Raw genomic sequence first — 19416 nt, 5'->3', positions numbered from 1 at the left:
GGAGCTCCAAAGACCGCTGAGCTGGAAGGGAACGCGAACCCCAGGCTGTCTGAACGTCCCTGCTTCCTTCGCAGCCCGTTGGTGTTCCGCTCCCAGCTACCTAAAGCTAACCGTAGACCCCGCTCTCATTCCCATGGGGCAGGCGTGCCAGGAGGGTGCGAGAGCGGCTGCTCCGAGATTCTAGGCGGCGTCATCCAGCCCTACCCTACCGGAGCTCCCAGAACCTCGCCAGGGTGCAGGAGGCCGTTTTGGGTTCGCGCAGAACTTAGGGGTTGGGGCTCCAAACAGGCCGAGTCCCCCCGAAGGCGTTTTCGGAGAGACTGGGAGAGCGGGGGAGAAGGTGCTCAGGTGCCGGAGCTGCGGGGTTGGGATCGCGGGGGTAAATGAGGACTCGGGTCGGTCCCGCGGGCCTGGCGGCCGACAGGGGGCGCCCTGTCACTGTGGAAGCCCCCGCCGAGCGCTCTCTGGTGTCCCTGACCCCGGCCACCAATAGTGCTGGGGTGGAGGTGGGGGCTTGCAAAGTCCGCTCCTTGGAAGTGCAGCGCCCCCTCCTCCTGCGGCCCTCCAGCTCGCTCCTTCTGTTCCTGGAATAATTTCTGGGGCCAAATTTCCAACCAGGAGCAAAATAGAAAGAGAAGTGGGCACCCACATAAGCTCACAAACACTCTCATACAGCACACGCACCGACTAGGTCAACCATAACATTCTTTTGAGTTTTGGGGGTGGGGTGGGTGTATGTGTGCGTGTGTGTCTGCCCTGGCCTGCGGAGAAAGCTTTGAAAAATTGCTCATTCTTTGAGCTCCAATGCGTGCTCCTCTCTCCCTGCCCTCGGTGGAGTGATGAAGTTGCTCCCATCCACGCGCTAGGTGGGACTCCGTGGGAAATGCTGGGGATCTAGGCCCTCTGACTCCGCTGCGCACACCTCCACGTTCACTACGTAGCCGTACACACCGTCAAGCCCCTTCCCTGGCGCACCGGGCTGGCCTGCCCCTCGTGGGAGCCTTCAGCACTCTGGGGACCGATGGGCACGGCTTCCGCGGAGATACAGACCTTGAATTTGTGGGAGAATCCCGCCCTGGCGCTCACTCGGCGGGCTTATTAATGCCCTCTTTGTGAAGTGTCCAAACCATCTGCATTTCAGCAGCAAAAGATGCTGCCGGCGGCTTCCTTCTGTGTCCCAAACCGTGCAGACCTGAGAGTCCTGGGGTTAGGGAAGTGGTTCCCCTGTGCCTACTGCTCCCTCCTCGCTTGCCTTCCAGCCTCACCCTTACTCAAGCTTCAATGCGAAGCTCCGTGTCTGCCATCTCGCCTGTCTTCTGCCACCATCGCCCCCAATTTTGGACAGGTGGGCTGGATGCCCGCTAGTTCCTATGCATTCTCTGTGTCTGAGGGGGTGGATACAGGGCTGGATCCCCAAGGTCCAGCCAGGTTTTCAGAACCAAGAAAGAGCCTCCACATCCAAACACCTGCAATATCCCCCCACTCCAAATCTGGGCTCACAGGCTAACCCAGAACAGAAGACAATTTTTGAACCCAAGAGCTGCTGGGGAAATAAAAGTATACGATTGCTGGAGTTTCTAATTTCTATTAAGCAGTCCCTCTGGAAGACAGAGAGGACAGAGACGCTCCTGAAGTCAACTCCATATGCCCCATCATTGATTCCTGGATTCTTCTCTCCTCACCCCTCCCTCCCCACCTCCTGCCCTGTTTGTTTTAGTTACGAAATGCTGTGGGCACCTCGGTTGTGACTGAAAAGTAACCTTGAAACACGCCGGCCTGAATATCAGAGACAAATCTCAGCCTCCCAACCGTCGGCCGCTGCTAGAGGGGCTGCTTGCGCCAGGCGCCGGCCGCCCCACTGCGGGTCCCTGGCGGCCGGTGTCTGAGGAGTCGGAGAGCCGAGGCGGCCAGACCGTGCGCCCCGCGCGTCTCCCGAGGCCGCTCCGGGTCTGAACTGTAACAGGGAGGGGCCTCGCAGGAGCAGCAGCGGGCGAGTTAAAGGTGTGTACGTAGTTTTTCTAAATAGGACAGCGTTTTGCAAGTTGGCTGTCATGGACTTGCTGTTTTGACAGAGAATGAGCACTGAGAGCGAAGAAAGCCTGCATAAATAAATCCGGCTTTCATAGGGATCTGCCGGGCACTGAGGCCGGACGCGCCCTCCGACAGGCGCACCGGGCGCCCGGCGCGATGGGACGGGGCGGGGGCTGGAGGCCGGAGCCGCCCCCGAGGGTGGTTTCCTCCCAGGTCCCTCCTTCCTCAGGGGACTCGCCGTGGACCCGGGAGGAAAGGGGGCTCGACCAGGGATCCCGCGTGCCCGATCGCCCGCCCAACCCGCTCCCCTGGACCGCCCAGGAGTGCGGGGCGCCGCGGCGGTGGGGCGGACGGCAGGCGCTGAGGGGCAGGTGCGGAGCGCCGGCTGCGGCTACCTCTCACCTAGGTGTGAGCTGATTATTCAAATGGGCTGCCCCGGGTCTGGGGATTGGAGGCCCGCGCCAGCGCGCCGCGCTATATCACCAGCCTCCCACGTCACTGCGGCACTTGTCCGCTCCGCGGTCCACACCTCCTCCTCCTCCTCCTCCTCCTCCTCCTCCTCCTCCTCTTCCTCCTCCTCCTCCACCACCACCGCCTCCTCCTCCTCCTTCCTCCTCCTCCTCCTCCCCACCCCCCCACCAGCCCCCGCGCCGCGCGCTTCCCGCCGCCTCGGGGCAGCTCGGCACTGCCAACCTCAGCCGCCACCCGGCAGCCCGTGAGCGCGGCGGCGGCGGGCGCTCCCTACCGTGGGGCGCTGGCCTGGGCCTCCTCCGCTCCTCGCCCCCCCCCCCCCACCTCCCGCCCACTTCCAACTACCGCCTCCGGCCTGCCCAGGGAGAGAGAGGGAGTGGAGCCCAGGGAGAGGGAGCGCGAGAGAGGGAGGGAGGAGGGGACGGTGCTTTGGCTGACTTTTTTTAAAAGAGGGTGGGGGTGGGGGTGATTGCTGGTCGTTTGTTGTGGCTGTTAAATTTTAAACTGCCATGCACTCGGCTTCCAGTATGCTGGGAGCGGTGAAGATGGAAGGGCACGAGCCGTCCGACTGGAGCAGCTACTATGCAGAGCCCGAGGTAAGCGCTCGTCTTTTCCAGGGGGAAGTGGAGCGGCGGCGCTCGCTCCTTCCCCAACCTCAGGACCGCTTCCCTCGCTGGCACCCCCCCACCCCGCCCCACAACCCCAGCCTTTCTGGGCAGCCGCCTTTTCCGCCCTCCTTGGAATCAAATGGGTCTCTTTTTTATACGACACACTGTTAGCCTTGAGATAATATTAACTTTGTGATCAAATATTGACTTGCGGCGCCTCCAAATCCTCTTCGTGGCCGAGCCACGCACTATCCTAACAGAGTTATGTTTGGCAGCGCGCGGCTGGGGAGGGGTGGGAGGTCGGCCGGCGAGGGGGTGGGGAGCTGAGGAGGAGAAGATGGGTAGGAGTTGGGGGCTGAAGTGGAGACAGACTTCAAAGACTAGTGGACAAAGAGAAAGAAAGTTTGTGCCTGCAAAGCTCAGCCGCGTGTGGTTCAGGTCTCGGTTCTTTCCCTATTGCCCCTTTCAGTGCCTCCACCGCCCCCGCACTCCGCACAGGCACTGCCTTGCAGTTTCCCTGGGACAAGGGAGGGGGTCCCTGGAGGGAGACGGGACAGAGGGGGCCCGGGACAGTCTTCGCTGGAGGCAGCCCGAGGCGCCCCGCGCGGTGTCCCGCAGGTTGCTTGCTGCGACCGGAGGTGGCGTCCGGGGACTTCGGGCCTCGGCGCCAGCTCAGTATGCTGGTAGGAGAGTTTGGGGAGACTCTGGGGTAGGGGAATGTATTTGGGGTGCTGGCTTGGGAGTACTCCATGGGACCCCTGTTCTAGAATCTGGGCGAGATGGAGAAGGGCTAGGAACGGGCCACATGCCCAAGCAGCAATCCGCTCGCCACCTTCCCAAGGGCGATCGATCATGACTCTCCCTGGATGAAACAGACTCGGAGTCGGGAGACTGGGCCACCGGGGACGAAAGGGCTCCCCGGAGGCCTCCCCGGACGCGGAGGCCTGGGCGGTGGATGGGAGGTCTGGGCACCCTCCAGCCGCGGTGCTAACGCTGTCGCCTCCCTCCCGGGGCTCTGTCCGCAGGGCTACTCCTCCGTGAGCAACATGAACGCCGGCCTGGGGATGAACGGCATGAACACGTACATGAGCATGTCGGCGGCCGCCATGGGCAGCGGCTCGGGCAACATGAGCGCGGGCTCCATGAACATGTCGTCGTACGTGGGCGCTGGCATGAGCCCGTCCCTGGCGGGGATGTCCCCCGGCGCGGGCGCCATGGCGGGCATGGGCGGCTCGGCCGGGGCGGCCGGCGTGGCGGGCATGGGGCCGCACTTGAGTCCCAGCCTGAGCCCGCTCGGGGGGCAGGCGGCCGGGGCCATGGGCGGCCTGGCCCCCTACGCCAACATGAACTCCATGAGCCCCATGTACGGGCAGGCGGGCCTGAGCCGCGCGCGCGACCCCAAGACCTACCGGCGCAGCTATACGCACGCAAAGCCGCCCTACTCGTACATCTCGCTCATCACCATGGCCATCCAGCAGAGCCCCAACAAGATGCTGACGCTGAGCGAGATCTACCAGTGGATCATGGACCTCTTCCCCTTCTACCGGCAGAACCAGCAGCGCTGGCAGAACTCCATCCGCCACTCGCTCTCCTTCAACGACTGCTTCCTGAAGGTGCCCCGCTCGCCCGACAAGCCCGGCAAGGGCTCCTTCTGGACCCTGCACCCTGACTCGGGCAACATGTTCGAGAACGGCTGCTACCTGCGCCGCCAGAAGCGCTTCAAGTGCGAGAAGCAGCTGGCGCTGAAGGAGGCCGCAGGCGCCGCGGGCAGCGGCAAGAAAGCGGCCGCCGGGGCCCAGGCCTCACAGGCTCAACTCGGGGAGGCCGCCGGGCCGGCCCCCGAGACTCCGGCGGGCACCGAGTCGCCTCACTCGAGCGCCTCCCCGTGCCAGGAGCACAAGCGAGGGGGCCTGGGAGAGCTGAAGGGGACGCCGGCTGCGGCGCTGAGCCCCCCAGAGCCGGCGCCCTCTCCCGGGCAGCAGCAGCAGGCCGCGGCCCACCTGCTGGGCCCGCCCCACCACCCGGGCCTGCCGCCTGAGGCCCACCTGAAGCCGGAACACCACTACGCCTTCAACCACCCGTTCTCCATCAACAACCTCATGTCCTCGGAGCAGCAGCACCACCACAGCCACCACCACCACCAGCCCCACAAAATGGACCTCAAGGCCTACGAACAGGTGATGCACTACCCCGGCTACGGTTCCCCCATGCCTGGCAGCTTGGCCATGGGCCCGGTCACGAACAAAACGGGCCTGGACGCCTCGCCCCTGGCCGCAGATACCTCCTACTACCAGGGGGTGTACTCCCGGCCCATTATGAACTCCTCTTAAGAAGAAGACGACTTCAGGCCGGGCTAACTCTGGCACCCCGGATCGAGGATAAGTGAGAGAGCAAGTGGGGGTCGAGACTTTGGGGAGACGGTGTTGCAGAGACGCAAGGAAGAAGAAATCCATAACACCCCCACCCCAACACCCCCAAGACAGCAGTCTCCCTTCACCCGCTGCAGCCCTTCCGTCCCAAACAGAGGGCCACACAGATACCCCACGTTCTATATAAGGAGGAAAACGGGAAAGAATATAAAGTTAAACAAAAAAAAGCCTCCGGTTTCCACTACTGTGTAGACTCCTGCTTCTTCAAGCACCTGCAGATTCTGATTTTTTTGTTGTTGTTGTTCTCCTCCATTGCTGTTGTTGCAGGGAAGTCTTACTTAAAAAAAGAAAAAAAAACTTTTGTGAGTGACTCGGTGTAAAACCATGTAGTTTTAACAGAACCAGAGGGTTGTACTATTGTTTAAAAACAGGAAAAAAATAATGTAAGGGTCTGTTGTAAATGACCAAGAAAAAGAAAAAAAAAAAAAAAGCATTCCCAATCTTGACACGGTGAAATCCAGGTCTCGGGTCTGATTAATTTATGGTTTCTGCGTGCTTTATTTATGGCTTATAAATGTGTATTCTGGCTGCAAGGGCCAGAGTTCCACAAATCTATATTAAAGTGTTATACCCGGTTTTATCCCTTGAATCTTTTCTTCCAGATTTTTCTTTTCTTTACTTGGCTTACAAAATATACAGGCTTGGAAATTATTTCAAGAAGGAGGGAGGGATACCCTGTCTGGTTGCAGGTTGTATTTTATTTTGGCCCAGGGAGTGTTGCTGTTTTCCCAACATTTTATTAATAAAATTTTCAGACATACCAAAATTGAATGAATTTTACAGTAGGCACACAGGGACCTGCTCCCGAGATTCTGCAATTAACATTTCATTATATTTGCTTTATCACATACTTGTCCATCTATCTTCACCTCCACTGGTCAATCCATCTTATTTCTCTAAATCCACTTCAAATTTGCAGATATCAGTACACATCCCCCTAAACACTAAAGCAAGCACATTATTAAATGGAACTCATATGGTTTATGGTTACTTTTTGAATTTGGGGGTTAACTTTACACACAATGAAATACACAGATCCCGGGAAGACCATTCCAGCAGGTTTATTTTTAAAGCCAGTAGAAGATCACTCTCCACATATCACAATTTTCCACCTTGGCTGTTTGAATGTGCCCTGTTGTTGTGGTCTCTTGGGCCCCACAGCTTGCTTCTCTTGGGGGAAGCCTCGATTTCACATGTTTTTGCTGTACTTCTGATCTTGGGCCTCCCTTCAGGTCAATGAGCTTGGATCAAACTTGCAAATTTGTGGTGCAGCACTTTGCCTGTTCACCACTGTGAACAGTGGTGGAATTGGGACTCTGCCTGGATCTTCCAGCCTCCTCTGTACACAGGGTGCCACCCTTTCCCACCCTTCTCCCTGGAGCAGATATTGTGCACAACCATGGCAGACCTTGCTAACCCAGAAAGACCTTGCTAACCCAGAAATGGCGAGACACTTGGTGTAGGGAAACATTTAGAAGATCTTCTCCTGGAATTGGTTTGAAAGGATAAGTCAGGGTAATAATCCAAGTCTGTTTTTTAAAAATAGGGTATATTTGGGAGTGAGGAGGAGGTAAGGGGTGTCTGGCCAATGGACCATGACAGTAGTGAAGATGCCACTGTCGGCAAATTTGCTCCCCATCTCCCTCCAAAACTCAAGGCCCTTGTAAATCTTTTGTAAGTTAGGTGAGGTTGGCAATCCAGGTTTGCAGGGCCCAGGGGTTATGCAGGTATTTTGTGAGCCTTCAAGGACTCTAAAAGTATAACGAAAAATCCCAGAGTGAATTCTTATACACCATGCTGCCTCTCCCCCCAGACGACCTTGCTGGCCTAAAAGGACGGCCAACGGCAGTGAAAACCAAGGCCGAGAGCGCAAAGGGGAGTCTGGTGTTGGTTTTGCCCAGGACATCTGCTGGCTGGGCGAAGGCAGGATCAGTGTCGTCGCGGGTCAGGCGGACTTGGGAGCCACTCCCGCGCGCAGTGGCTTGCGGTGGGTAAAAACACTCCGAAAGCCTGGAGGCTAGGACTTTTTGCCTCAGGTTTCTAAGCTCAGGCTCCTTTTTTCAAGATTAGATGTTTGGGCTTCTTGACCATCCTAACCTGGAGTGTTCCAGCTACGCCCCAGACCTGGAGACTGTCTTTGAGTGCTACCTTGCTGGGGTCTCTGCCACCCCATCCCCCACCCCGCCGCCTTCTCCAACAAGCCTGGCCTTCTCACGCGCTTGAGGGGGGTTTGGCATCGCCTCCGCCTCCCCCCCGCCACTGCCCCCCTCCCGCCTCCAAATCCCTTTCTTAACATGCCACATTGTCCCGAAGAACACAAGGAAGAGAAATTGGGGAGGGGGGGATCCGGAGGCCACAGCCAGCAATCAGGCCGTCTCTCCTCCTAGCAAGGACACACACGTCGTGAGCCCGGCCTGAAATGTGTTTCATTATCACATAAAAGGCTCCCGTGGCGAAGGAGCCGAGAGGCAGGGCCGGGGGCCGAGTGGGGGACAATGGAGGCTGAAAGCGCTGCCCTAACCTGCTATGTTTCGTATGGCACTCCCATTGTGCGAGGGTCGTTTTAAACTACTTAGCGCGCCCCCCTTCACTGATCCCGACCGATAAGATATAGTTCTGTCCGAATACATAAAAAGGATGTCGGGGAGCAGGCGCTTTCCGAGGCTTTTCTGTGCTTCTTGTGTCTTTCAGGCCCCCCTCCCGCTTAAATCCCTCCCCTAGCCCGGGTTCCGAGCTTACGAGCTCACAAATCGCCTCTGCGCGCTTTCCCCAACTCTACTCATTGTGGGGTGCAGAGACTCTCCCGCCTCCTTTTTTTCCTTTTTTCCCCACGCCTTCCGCGCGCCGGTTTAAGCAACCATGATCTGTGAATAAACAAAGTCTGTAAACAACCGAAAAAAACATTCTAGATCCGAATTCCAGGAGGGTAAACTTTCCATGCCACGTCACACTTCAGCAAATTTGCACAGATATTATATTGCCTCCCCCCTCCTTTATTCTTCTTTTTTTTTTTTTTTTTTTTTGCCAGGATCCCATTGTACTTAACTGAATTTTATAACGCTGATCGATATCTTGGTAAAATATTCATTTTTAAACTAGCGGGCAGTGAAATCTTTGCTTTGTGTGCTAAAGTCAACAGTCGCTTGGTTTGAGCTCAAATAAATGCGGGGATGCCTCGGCTCGGAGCAGTCGGCCTCCTCCCTCCGCGAGCTGGACGCTCCGCAGCCCGCCCGCCCGCCGGCCCGCCGGCCGCCGCAGGTAGGGAGCGCGCCCACCCGGGGGCCGCGCCCGGCTCCCCTCCTCAGCGTCCGCACCCCGCTCCTGTCCGCGCACCGCCCCTCCCCCAGCCAGTCCTTCTCACTTCCAGGGCTCGGACGCCCGGGCGGGCTTGGCTGGTGGTAAGCTCAGCCAACTGAGACTCAAGGCGTTGGGTTTTTTTGCAGGGGGTTCGGAAAGTGCATGACTTGGAAGGATGAGGGGTCGTAGAGTTGCAAACTCAGACCGCTTAGGCTCTGAGCTCAGTTAGAGGAGTTTGGTAGGGCCCCGATGAAGCCACACAGGCCCCTCGAGCGGCTCGGGTCTGGGGATTCGATCTGAGAGCAGCATGTTTCCAGAGAACAGTGGAGGGTGGGGTGTGGGGAACCCCCTTGGCCCTAGAATCTAGTGTTGGGGTCAGCAGAAAATGATGTGCGTGGTGCATGGGAGTTTGAAGAGGCTGAGTCCCGAGCATGGTGACGCCCTCCCCTTGGCGCGCAGGGGTTCGAGTCCAGTCTCAACTCTTTCTCGGACACAGGCAGGCCGAGGAGACGATGGGGATCCGCATCAAGCAGCAGCAGGGGCGGGGCCGCGCCTTTCTAAGAGGCGAGTGAACCTTAGCTCTGGCTGCAGGAAGCGGCTGGTGGCCTTTGCGCACAGCCGTGCTTGGCGGCAGGCAGGTTGGGGAGCCTCTGGGGTTACGAGCTGGGTCCAGGAGAGAAAGTCAGAAAGCAGACGCAGGGCCATTTATCATCGCATTCTCCCTGCAACCCAGTCGCCGATTTCCCCCCTTCCACGGGCAGGAACACGCTCGCGCGTGCCGGGCTTGCCCTCGGGAATTCCGGAGTACGCGAGTTTGTAGGACCCAACAGAACCAGCCGCGTCTTTCCGCCGCCTGAGGAAAGGCGTGGACCTCGGAAAAATAGTGGTTCTGCTGCTGCCCCTTGAAACCTCAGGACTCTCGGTTTTCGAGAGCAGGGTATAATAAAGTTGTATTTCCCCAGGTGTCTACCAGCGCCCGCCCCCCATCCCTGCCCCCACGCCAGATCCACATTCTCTCTGGGGTCTTTACTTTAAACTCCTGGGTAACAGGCACTGTGAGAGGCCCGTGCCTGGCTCGGTTACTTTGGGTCTTTGGTCTGACGCGACAGGGAACTGGCACATGGAAATTGCCCACCACCCCCGACCGGAAAGCTTTTCCCATCTGCGCCGCAGTCACCAGACTTCGAACCCAAGTGGGCAGAAATCTGTTTCGTTGTTCAGCAGGGTCAGTGTTATGTAGTCACCTTCCTGTGTGGGGACCCTTGGTGGCCCCTCCTCTCCTTCCCTGGTGCCTTGGGCTGTGCGCCCGTGTCCACCGCACCCGAAGCCTGCTGAGGAGCGCGCCCGCCGCCCTCTGAGCCCCGGCTCGCCTCGCGTGGCTAGTTATCTTCGCTGAACATGATGAGACGCCTGCAGGACACACGGCAAGGCTAATCGTTTTTAAATAATTAATGCCTCCCGTTCCGCTGGTAATGCGCGGCGTCGAATCCGTCAATTACTTGTCATTAGACGGGTGTCGCCCCACGGCCTTCCCTCGGGCCTTTGATGGCCCCGGGTCCCCTCGCCCAGGCCACTCCACGACCTAATTCAAAGGTGCCGTGCCTTTGAGAGCCGGGTACGGAGTAGCCATGACCCTTAATTCAGTGCGAGTTTTGAAAGAAAGACCCTCGCTGAAGAGATGTAATCTTCCAAATGGCCAATTTAAACGCCCAATCTTTATCGCCCGCCTTCTCCCCAGCTTCATAAAGAGAAGCCGCTCCTCAATGCTGTGGGGGCCTTTTAATGTGGGAGGGGGGCGGGAAGAAGCAAGAGATAAGGCTCAATAGGGCATAGAAGGAGGCGTTAGCCCTAGGAGGTACCTGAAGTTACCTGGGGGCAACGCGTTTTCTTCGGGGCAGTGCATGCTTCTACACATCCGGGGGTCTGGAGGTGGCCCTGGCTTGGAGGGAGGGGTGGCCGAGATGAGATCTGGAATGTGCAGACACCAGTTATGTTTCAAAAGAGCAGCAAGGCCTTTTCTGACTATGCACCTTCACCCTGCAAGAGAGGGCAGGAAAGGAAACATTTTCCTCCCAAACACCATGAACCTGGAGTTGCAAGCAGCCCGTTCTGGCTTATATCTGCAAAGTCGTAGGCTGATGCCTACGATGCCTAAGTCCTGCCATACAGAATAGACCATCTCCACCCCCACGCACACCCTAGTGCCATTAGCTCCAGTTTGCTGTCCCTGCTGTAGCAAAAGAACAAGATTTCAGACCTGAAATCCTACTGGGTGGGGGACAGCATGGACACCAGCCCTGGAGGCAGCACCATGGCAACCAGGCCAGCCAGGGGTTGTGGAGTAAAATGTAAAACTTTGAAATATACAAACAGAAAAAAATAATCAATCCCCAAAATTTGCAACTTGACTTAATTACACTTCTTGCTCTTTCCTTCCCAGTCAAATGTTCTTTTTACAGTAAATACAGACTCAAGGGTCTAGGGATCTTGTCTTTATCTTTCCCCTTCTGAGCAAAAACAATGCACTGTATCTTCAACCTTCCTCAAATGCGAAGACATCTCCACTCTAGGCTTTATAGTTAACTTTAGGTCAGAAATTTACTGTAGCCGCTATCCCCAGCTTTCCTCTGAGAAGAGGTAAAAGGAGATGGGGGATGGAGAGACAAGACAGTGAGAATCTATTTTAACAATGGATGGAAAAAGGATGAAGGCCTGTGACCCACACCCTACCCCCACCAGGGTCCTGGGCTGTTCTTTAGGTCTTCAGCTCCACACACGTGGCCTTTCTAGAGCAAATCACCCTGACTGGGATTTTTTGAAAAATTCTTTTTTGATGAGAGGCACCGGATGTGGGCAGGATGTTACAGGCACCCCCAGAGACAAGCAAACAAAAATAGCGTTGAATGGATGAATGTCCTCAGCGGAGCTCAGCAGGGTCCCCAGCTCCCGGCAGGCCTCTTCTCCCTTTAACAAAACTCCCAGGGAGTTCCCTACCCTGGAGCACTCCAGGGGGTGCCTCGGAAGCCTAAATCCTGGACCATCTTCCCCATTCTGTTCACAGCCTTCCTGCCCACTCTCTTATCCCTTTTCTCCTTTCTTCTCTAAAACAATCATGTGTGTCCCCAGTTGCCCCCTCCCGCTATTGTATTTGTTGATGACCTAACACGCTCACACCAAAAGCCACACACAGAAAACCAACAACGTGGGATGGGAGGAGAGACCAATTATGACTGAGGCTAACAAGCAGGGAACACCCAAGTTGAGGCCGGCTGTCTCCTGGGAGACTGATGGAGGCTTATTTTACAAGCTGTAATTCCGTCACAGTCCCTCTTGCTAGACTGGAGGTGATGCCTATTCTCCCCTCCCCCTCAGTCCCTGCACCCTTGGGGCCTAGTCCAGATCGTTTGTATCCTCTGCAGAAGAAGCTGCCACCTTGTGCTAAAGTACCACTCATGAAAAGGTAGAGAGGACAGGGAGTTTTTACAAGCATACCTTCACACCAGTGTGTGCTTATTTTTTACGTTAGTTGCTGTTTGTCAGAGCTCTGAGCTCACTGCCAACATTCACATGGACTGGTCAGATGTCATTGTCACCACTCCCCCCGCCCCCCGCAGGTTCACATTAAAAAGCATTGACTTACTTGTCCTCAATCTCTCTCTAAAGAAGGGGTGATATTTCACTGTTAGATAACACAACTGATAGCTGGGAGTGCTAAAAGAAGCAACAAATTAAGTTACATTCATTCATGCAAAGCTAGAGGTCTCACTTCCCACCAGGGCAAGTGCCTGGGGTTTAACCCTCTCTTGTTAATCAGAGGCAGCAATATTCCCAGCAGTGTCAGGAGATGATGCTGGCAATACTATACTTTTTTGACTTAAACATCATTAAATTTATTGAGAGAGAATATTTCAGCCTCACAAACATATGTGTAAGGGAAAAATACTGGCGTGTAATGCAGCATTACAACTTTGTGACGAGAATTATTTACTGTTTTTTAGTTCTACTTGCTTATGTGGTTCAATCTCTGCTTCTTTAAATGGTTGGGTCCTAGTTTATTTTTTAATGAGTAAATCAGCTTTCCCATTGTTTCAATGATTTGAAAATAATAAGACACAGGTCCAAAAATAAGCAGGGATGTTTTTGAACTAGGGTTGGTAATGGTCTGAGCAAATAAAAATAAGAATCCATGCATGTGAATTTTGACTTGGTATTTAATGAAAAATATAATCTCAATTTATTATTCCTTCTATTTTTATAAAGCAGAAGTAATTATATATTGATTTTTGTTGGGAAATTGTTGCTTACTGAAAGGAAAGCATATATATAATTCCTAACTTGAATTCATGAATGTTAAAAGTGCTTTATTTGAAAACATAAAACAATCTTTGGAAGTATTTGGAGGAGAGGGCTTGGAAGGTACTAAGGCCTGAGGTAGATAGCTGGATAATCGAAAAGGACAGATGATGATTAGATGACGTTTTTTGTGAAGGAATAGGGTGAGGTTCCAGGGCAGGAGCTGGGTTATAGAGAGCTTCATATGGAAATCAGAAGCATCTTTAGCAAAAAAGTCAAGTTGTCAACATGTGCACCCTTCAGTATAAAATATAAAGCTCTGCTCAAGCTTTTTGCCTGCTTTACCTCCACAAACCCATTTTAAGCTTCAAATAAAGGAGATCAATTTCACTATATATTTTTCATTTGTTCTGTGATTCTGAGCTACATTAATCAGGGCAGTTCACACACAGAAAGAAGTTGTAACTTCAACAAATCTATCCCCTGCTAGTTGAGAAAATCCTCTCTAGAAAAGAGAGACTTTTCCTTCAGAAAAGTTAGTCAATTTATAGGCAGAAACTTTATTTTACCATTTTAGTGTTTTCAGTGGCCTTCATGCTCCCATCCACACGTCCTGCCCTCTCTTATTTTGAATGGAAACTCTAGTCAATCCAATCACAATTGAGTGGGGTTCTCCTAGGTGCCAGGAACCATGCAAGGTATCTTCCTGAACAGGATCTCTTTTAAGCTTCCCCACTTCCTGCTGGTAGAAATCATAATTTACAGGTAATGGTCTTGGGGCTGAGAGAAGTTGGGTAACTTGCTCCAATTTCACAGCGCAGCTTTGAGCTGGAGTCTTTCAACTCATATTCCCTCAACTTATTCTGGCTTCCCAGGACTCTGGGGCACAGACAATTCCTATTTCAATGAATTAGGAGGCCGGCCTTCACCAGAACTCCAGAATCTGGAAAATGAGTAGGGACATCTGAAGTGTTAGGGGGAGGCTGGAAAGAAACTGGAAGATCTCAGAAGAGCCAGGCTTTGGTACCCCCTGGAAGGATGGCACAAACCCCGTGGACTGTCCTAGAAGAGACGAGGATGGGTGATGTCTGGGATCAGGCTGGATTCTCATGCTGTCTTCTGGGGTAACACAGTCAGAATTCTTATGTGGCCATGGTCCCTCGAAGTTGGGCAGAAGTTCATTCAGTCCTGGACCACACTTTTCTTCCCACTGATGCTCCCAGGGCCAGCTAGCCAGTGCTGGAAAGTAGGAGGCAGCAAGCAGGCTCTTACATTGTGATTAGAAGGAGAAAATGCCGGAGAAGAGAGAAAATGTCAGGGGCAGAGACTAAGGGCTGACATATAAGTTTAAAACAATCCACATAGCCAAATCATTTCTGAGCTACAGCCTGTCTGCCTTATTCCCTACCGAGGGATTCTGGGAGCAAGGGCTAGGAATGTCCTAAGAGGCTCTTGCCTCTGACCTCCCCCTGACCTGCACCTGGTGGCCTGACAACCCAGGTGACAGCATAGCTGGAATGCATACACCGCCCACAGCTGGTCCCCAGCACGCCCTGGCCCCAGCCCCCACGGCAAGCCTCCCCCTCCCACCCCTCACATATATACCAATGCAGATCTCCATAAACACCTGCCTCTGGGGTTTGCTCCTGAATAGGATGCTGGCCTAGGCACATCAACCTGCAGCCCTCAGGGAGGGAGGATGCTGCCCAGCACCCAGTAGGCCCGTCGCATACAAGAGCACCACTCCAGCAGAGTGCATCTGAGTGTGCATGTGAACAGTTGCCAAGCTTGTGCCAGGCTCCGGGGACACAGAGTGGAAATGAGCACTAGCCCTCCTCAAATCAGGGCTCAGGCTTGGCTTGGAGGTCTCCTTTACTTTTCAATATCCGGGAAGCTAAGTTCCCTGGCCTGTCCATTTTTAGTGGTGTGAGATTCCCTGCAGACTTAGCATCTTCCATTTCGGCATTTCAGAGACAGGCAGACAATTGGATTCTAAGGCCAGCTCCTCACGTGTTGGCATGTGTACGGCCAACTCTTGGAAGTGAACAGAGTTCTAGATAAAATTGTATTCTCACTCCAAACTGGACAACTGAGTGTTAGACTAAGGTTGGGACTCAAGAATGACACAATTACCCACAAGCAGATTGTGTGCTGAGCCTTGTAAAGATGGCCAGAGGGGAGGAGAATACCAATTTTGGGGGCTGTTTATGGGGGCGAGACAGCGGGGGAAGCAGTAGCCAGTCTGTATTTTGTCCTCTTTCCATTTTAATTACCACCTCCCCCAATCAGCAAAGTTTACCAATTAAAGGCCAATCTCTCTTGATTTCTTTGCTTTAAAGGACATTTCGATTCACCCAGGCAGACAATTAAATCCCCCTCTTGCCTCTCCCTTCCCAGAGCTCAGGAACAAATGCATCCCTATCTCTTCCTAGCATCGAGCAGTGGGAAGGAGTTGATCTCAGGTGCTCACCTGCAGTTATCAGAATGCCAGACTCATTTAGGGAGCTCAACTCTGGAAGCTGAGGCGATCCTTTCATTGATTGTGGCAAGCGCGGTTTAGATTTTGCCCTTGCTCAGTAAACAACTAAAAGTAACTGCATGATTTCTCCCTTGCATTCCACAATCTCTCTCCTCCTTCCCTGCCTCCTCTCTCTCACACACCACATCACACACACACACACACACACACACACACACACACACCCCTTCCCTACCTCAGGCTCAGGCCTCTGGGCTCTTGGTCATCATGAAAGAACAGGCAGATCACTATCCCTGTGTAACACCCTTAGCTAAGTGCCTCCCCACTCCCAGCTGCTGGACGTTTTGCAGGGGTTGGGGTGGGTTCTGTGACTTCTTCCTAGGACTCATGACTCTCCCAAGGTGCATACCCTCCCAAGTTCCCAAGCCCCCAACCATGCCACATCTGGAAATCCTCACCTGTCTAGAATGCTTTCCAGAGACTTTCCCAACCATTCCTCCCTTGCCTCCCTTCCCCCACCCCAGCCCTTCTCCCTGTTTCCTGCTGCAGCTCAGACCCAGTTCAATGAAGTTGAGGGTGGAGGACAGATTCTGTCTGAGGTGCAGCAGCTCTGCTTCTGGCTGGGTAGCCATGTCTCAGTACAGATCTGTTTTGGGGATGAAAGCAAATTAAAATGGCAAACTCACTCAGTGACGATCAAACTTCTAAGATCCTTAACAAGATCTCCATTTACTCCTCAATTACTAATAGAAAAAGGGAAAGATGTACTCTATTGTCCACCATTTGCATTCTCTGAATAGATTGTGTGTTACAATTAGCCCCCTTCATTAGCTCCATCTCTAAGAATGGGTTTGCTGTGAAGCAATTGTGAGGAGCGCGCGTACTCTGCCATCTATTTGTGTAAAATAAAGTAGGCATAATTGCCAGTCTTCCAAAACAATGGAAAACCTTAGTACAAATCCTAACAGTTATAATTTAAAATTTAATAATTCTTTTTTTAAAAGCCAAATGGTGAAGAATAGTTTTCTTGCAGACATTGGACAGTCAGCCTGCCACAAGTGTGTTTTTTAAAAAAATTAAGCGACTTTCTCTTTCAAAGTCTGTTGTCTTTCAAATGGAATTTTTTCTTGTTTGCCTAAATGCCTTTCATGTGATAAAAGATATTTTTCAAATTAGATCACCTCAATTTAAAATACAGTTACCTATTATCAGCCAGCCTGGAGCATAAAGCATTTTAAGAAGTCTCACAGATCTATATTATTTTTTAGGATTTAGAATTTTCACAGATCCTTTTCATTTTTAAGGATTTTTAAAATAAAACAAACATTGTAAATTCTTAAGATTTGAGATAGAAATATTGCTCACAGTATTGAATATTCCACATTAGTCAATAGCAAGCAGATAAACATATATTTCTAAATGAAGGGTAGCTCTGGAAATTAGACAGCCATTTTATTACATAAGGTATTCTTGGACAAACCAAAAAAGTGTGTCCTCACTTTTTCCAGCACAGTTTCGTAAATGGAGTATAAAATGTATTTGGAGTTTTGATAAATTTATTAGGTGCCAAACATTTCTTTGCACAATGTCTGTCTAGTTTGTGTCCTGAGGGCAAAACAATGTGTGATATTCTTGCCTTACAGTTTTGTGGTAGCTGCTCACAGGCAGGTCACACCATCCTACTTTCATTGTCATTGGCAGTGCTATTTTGTTGAATATCAGTTTTGATATGACTAACGCTTATTTCTCAATTTCACCTTGCATTTTCTTCTAAATTTTATGTTTGATAAAATAGCTCAATAGTGGTAATTAAACCTCTCCTTATAAAGGTATATCTATATATTTCTCAATGCTTGTCTTTCTAGCAATGAAATCCACATTAAAAACATTTCTGGGAGAAGATAATTTCTTTGTTTTTTGGATTGTTTAAAACTATTAATACAATATGGAAAAATAATGCCGGGTAAAAATAGAATTGATTCTATATCAAATAGGAATTTGTTTCCTTTACTGCCTTCCTTTTTGCAATGTCTGTGCAGGTCTTCCCACACCTTGGCTAGTTCAGTAGATATATTCAGTTTAGATATATTTTAGTTCATCTCTGAAGCTCAGACAAATTTCCGGGCCAAGTTTTGAAAAATAATTTAGGAGAAACTTGCAGATATTTTGATGACGCGGCGTGTAACCTCCCATGGCACCGAGACAAGCGACATTCTGTTTGGTGCAAGGGGCGAAAAACACGACCTAACGGTGTTTACATGTGTATTCAGCCATGAAATTGAGTATTATCAACGCTGAAAAAATGCAAATCAAATTAAAACCAGAGAAAATTGTCTTTGGAATTACAGCGGCCTGGAGCCCCCAAGTGTTTGCTTAAATTGAATCATTTAGAAAAGAAAAAACATCTAAACTGCCCCTTCACTATTCTCTTCCGCCCCCACCCCAGGCACGAACCTTGTTCTTTAATTCTACCATGAAATGTATCAAATTTGAGGCACAAATAACTCTACCTAGGACAAATCACGTTGCAATATATATATATGTGCATATAAAAATTAAATGCCTCCCTCTATCTAGGTGTTCATAGAGTCGAACCTGCTTCCGAAATAAAGCAGCACTCCCTTTCCTCATTCCTGGGTGAGACCCTAGCCGCTGGCTGGCGGGCTGGCTCGGGCTCCCCGCGAGTGGCCCGGGGACCTTCAGAGCAGCCTTCCTCGGGCTCAGGCTGCGAGAGCCGGAGCGGGTGCTCGGGCTCCGGGAAGGCGGCTTGTGCCCGGGTACCCGGGGCCAGGCAGCCGGGGCCGATCGGGCGCGCCGGGGTCGTCAGAGCAACCGGCCGAGCCCCCAGTCCCCGCGGGTCCGTGGGGCTGTCCCGGTTTGGCGAGCTCCGGCTGCCGAGATGCGCCAAACGCGGAACCCGGGTTAGCCCTCCGGGGGGTTCTCCTCGCCCCCTCCCAACGCTCACTTCGCTGACATAGGACTTCCAAGGGTCTTAGTGGAGGAGGCCACGAAAGGAAAATGCCTGCTAAATGTCACTGGGGGTCGGGGGAGAGATCGAAAAGAGCACGAGGCAGAGGGACGGTCATTCTGGCTTTCCCCCCACAAATTCTAGAAAGCGCAGGGAACCGACCCTAGGCAGCCAGTTCACACCGGACCCGGCCTATCCCACCCCAGTCGCCATGGGCTCTGTCAGCTGTATTCCTCTCCCGCCCTCCCCATCGCTCTCCGGTCTCCGGTAACGCTGGCGAGTCCGAGGTTTCTCCTGCAGGCGCCAAGGTCGGCCCCGTCCGGGTGAGCCCGCTGGGCACCGCGCAGAGGAGGGCCGGGCGAACAGGCAGACGGCCTTGGGTCAAGACTGGGAGCGCGACCCCGCTGCGGTGGGAGCCGGACCCAGGCAGCCACGCCCACCAGTCTTAGTGGGGGACACCAGAGGGGGCTAGAATGGGGGGCGGGATGCTGGTGACACCAGCGGTGGCTAGGATGTGCTGGCACGGCCCTGGAGACACTTTCATCTCATTTAGTGACCTCAGGATTTTCGTTTCGCTCCCTCAGCCTGCACTTTCTCCTCTTCGAGCACTCGTCCACCCTGCTCCAGCCCGAGCTGCACCTTCTCCGACCCGGTATCTCAAAAGGAGCTCGAACTCCTTTTCTTCTGGGGAGGAGAAAGAATGGGTGGCCTCCGCGTCACTCTGTTTCTCCTCCTCAGTCCTGATAGAATCGAAGGGCTGCCCTTGTTCCAGAAACATAATAACTGCTTTCCAGCTGACTCCGATGGGGGCGGGGGGCGGAGTAGTGGAAGCCCATTTTT

General features: G+C 52.9%; 1 protein-coding gene across 2 annotated transcripts; it reads left to right on the top strand.

Annotated features, from left to right (window-relative positions):
* The first annotated feature begins 1785 nt into the window (after positions 1 to 1785).
* On the top strand, positions 1786 to 6119 carry FOXA2 (forkhead box A2). 2 transcript variants are annotated; one of them, XM_004061892.5, is made up of 3 exons: positions 1786 to 2001; positions 3029 to 3098; positions 4136 to 6119. In XM_004061892.5, the coding sequence occupies exons 2-3, from the start codon at positions 3030 to 3032 to the stop codon at positions 5438 to 5440; spliced, it is 1374 nt and encodes a 457-aa protein (XP_004061940.3). In that variant the 5' UTR covers positions 1786 to 2001; position 3029; the 3' UTR covers positions 5441 to 6119. The 2 variants fall into 2 exon arrangements, with proteins under 2 accessions (XP_004061940.3, XP_004061939.3); XM_004061891.5 differs by lacking the exon at positions 1786 to 2001 and having other exon boundaries at positions 2894 to 3098.
* The last annotated feature ends 13297 nt before the right edge of the window (positions 6120 to 19416 follow it).

Source organism: Gorilla gorilla, chromosome 21, assembly GCF_029281585.2.
Source record: "Gorilla gorilla gorilla isolate KB3781 chromosome 21, NHGRI_mGorGor1-v2.1_pri, whole genome shotgun sequence".
Lineage (NCBI taxonomy): Eukaryota > Metazoa > Chordata > Mammalia > Primates > Hominidae > Gorilla > Gorilla gorilla.
The sequence above is the reverse complement of the archived record's forward strand: the minus strand, read 5'-3'. Positions and strand labels throughout refer to the sequence as shown.

Excerpts from the sequence above, each read along its gene's own strand:
- FOXA2 (XM_004061891.5), top strand. The coding sequence starts at position 3,012 with ATGCACTCGGCTTCCAGTATGCTGGGAGCGGTGAAGATGGAAGGGCAC. Across the intron at positions 3,099-4,135 it reads GCTACTATGCAGAGCCCGAG|GGCTACTCCTCCGTGAGCAA; the intron begins GTAAGCGCTCGT and ends CTCTGTCCGCAG.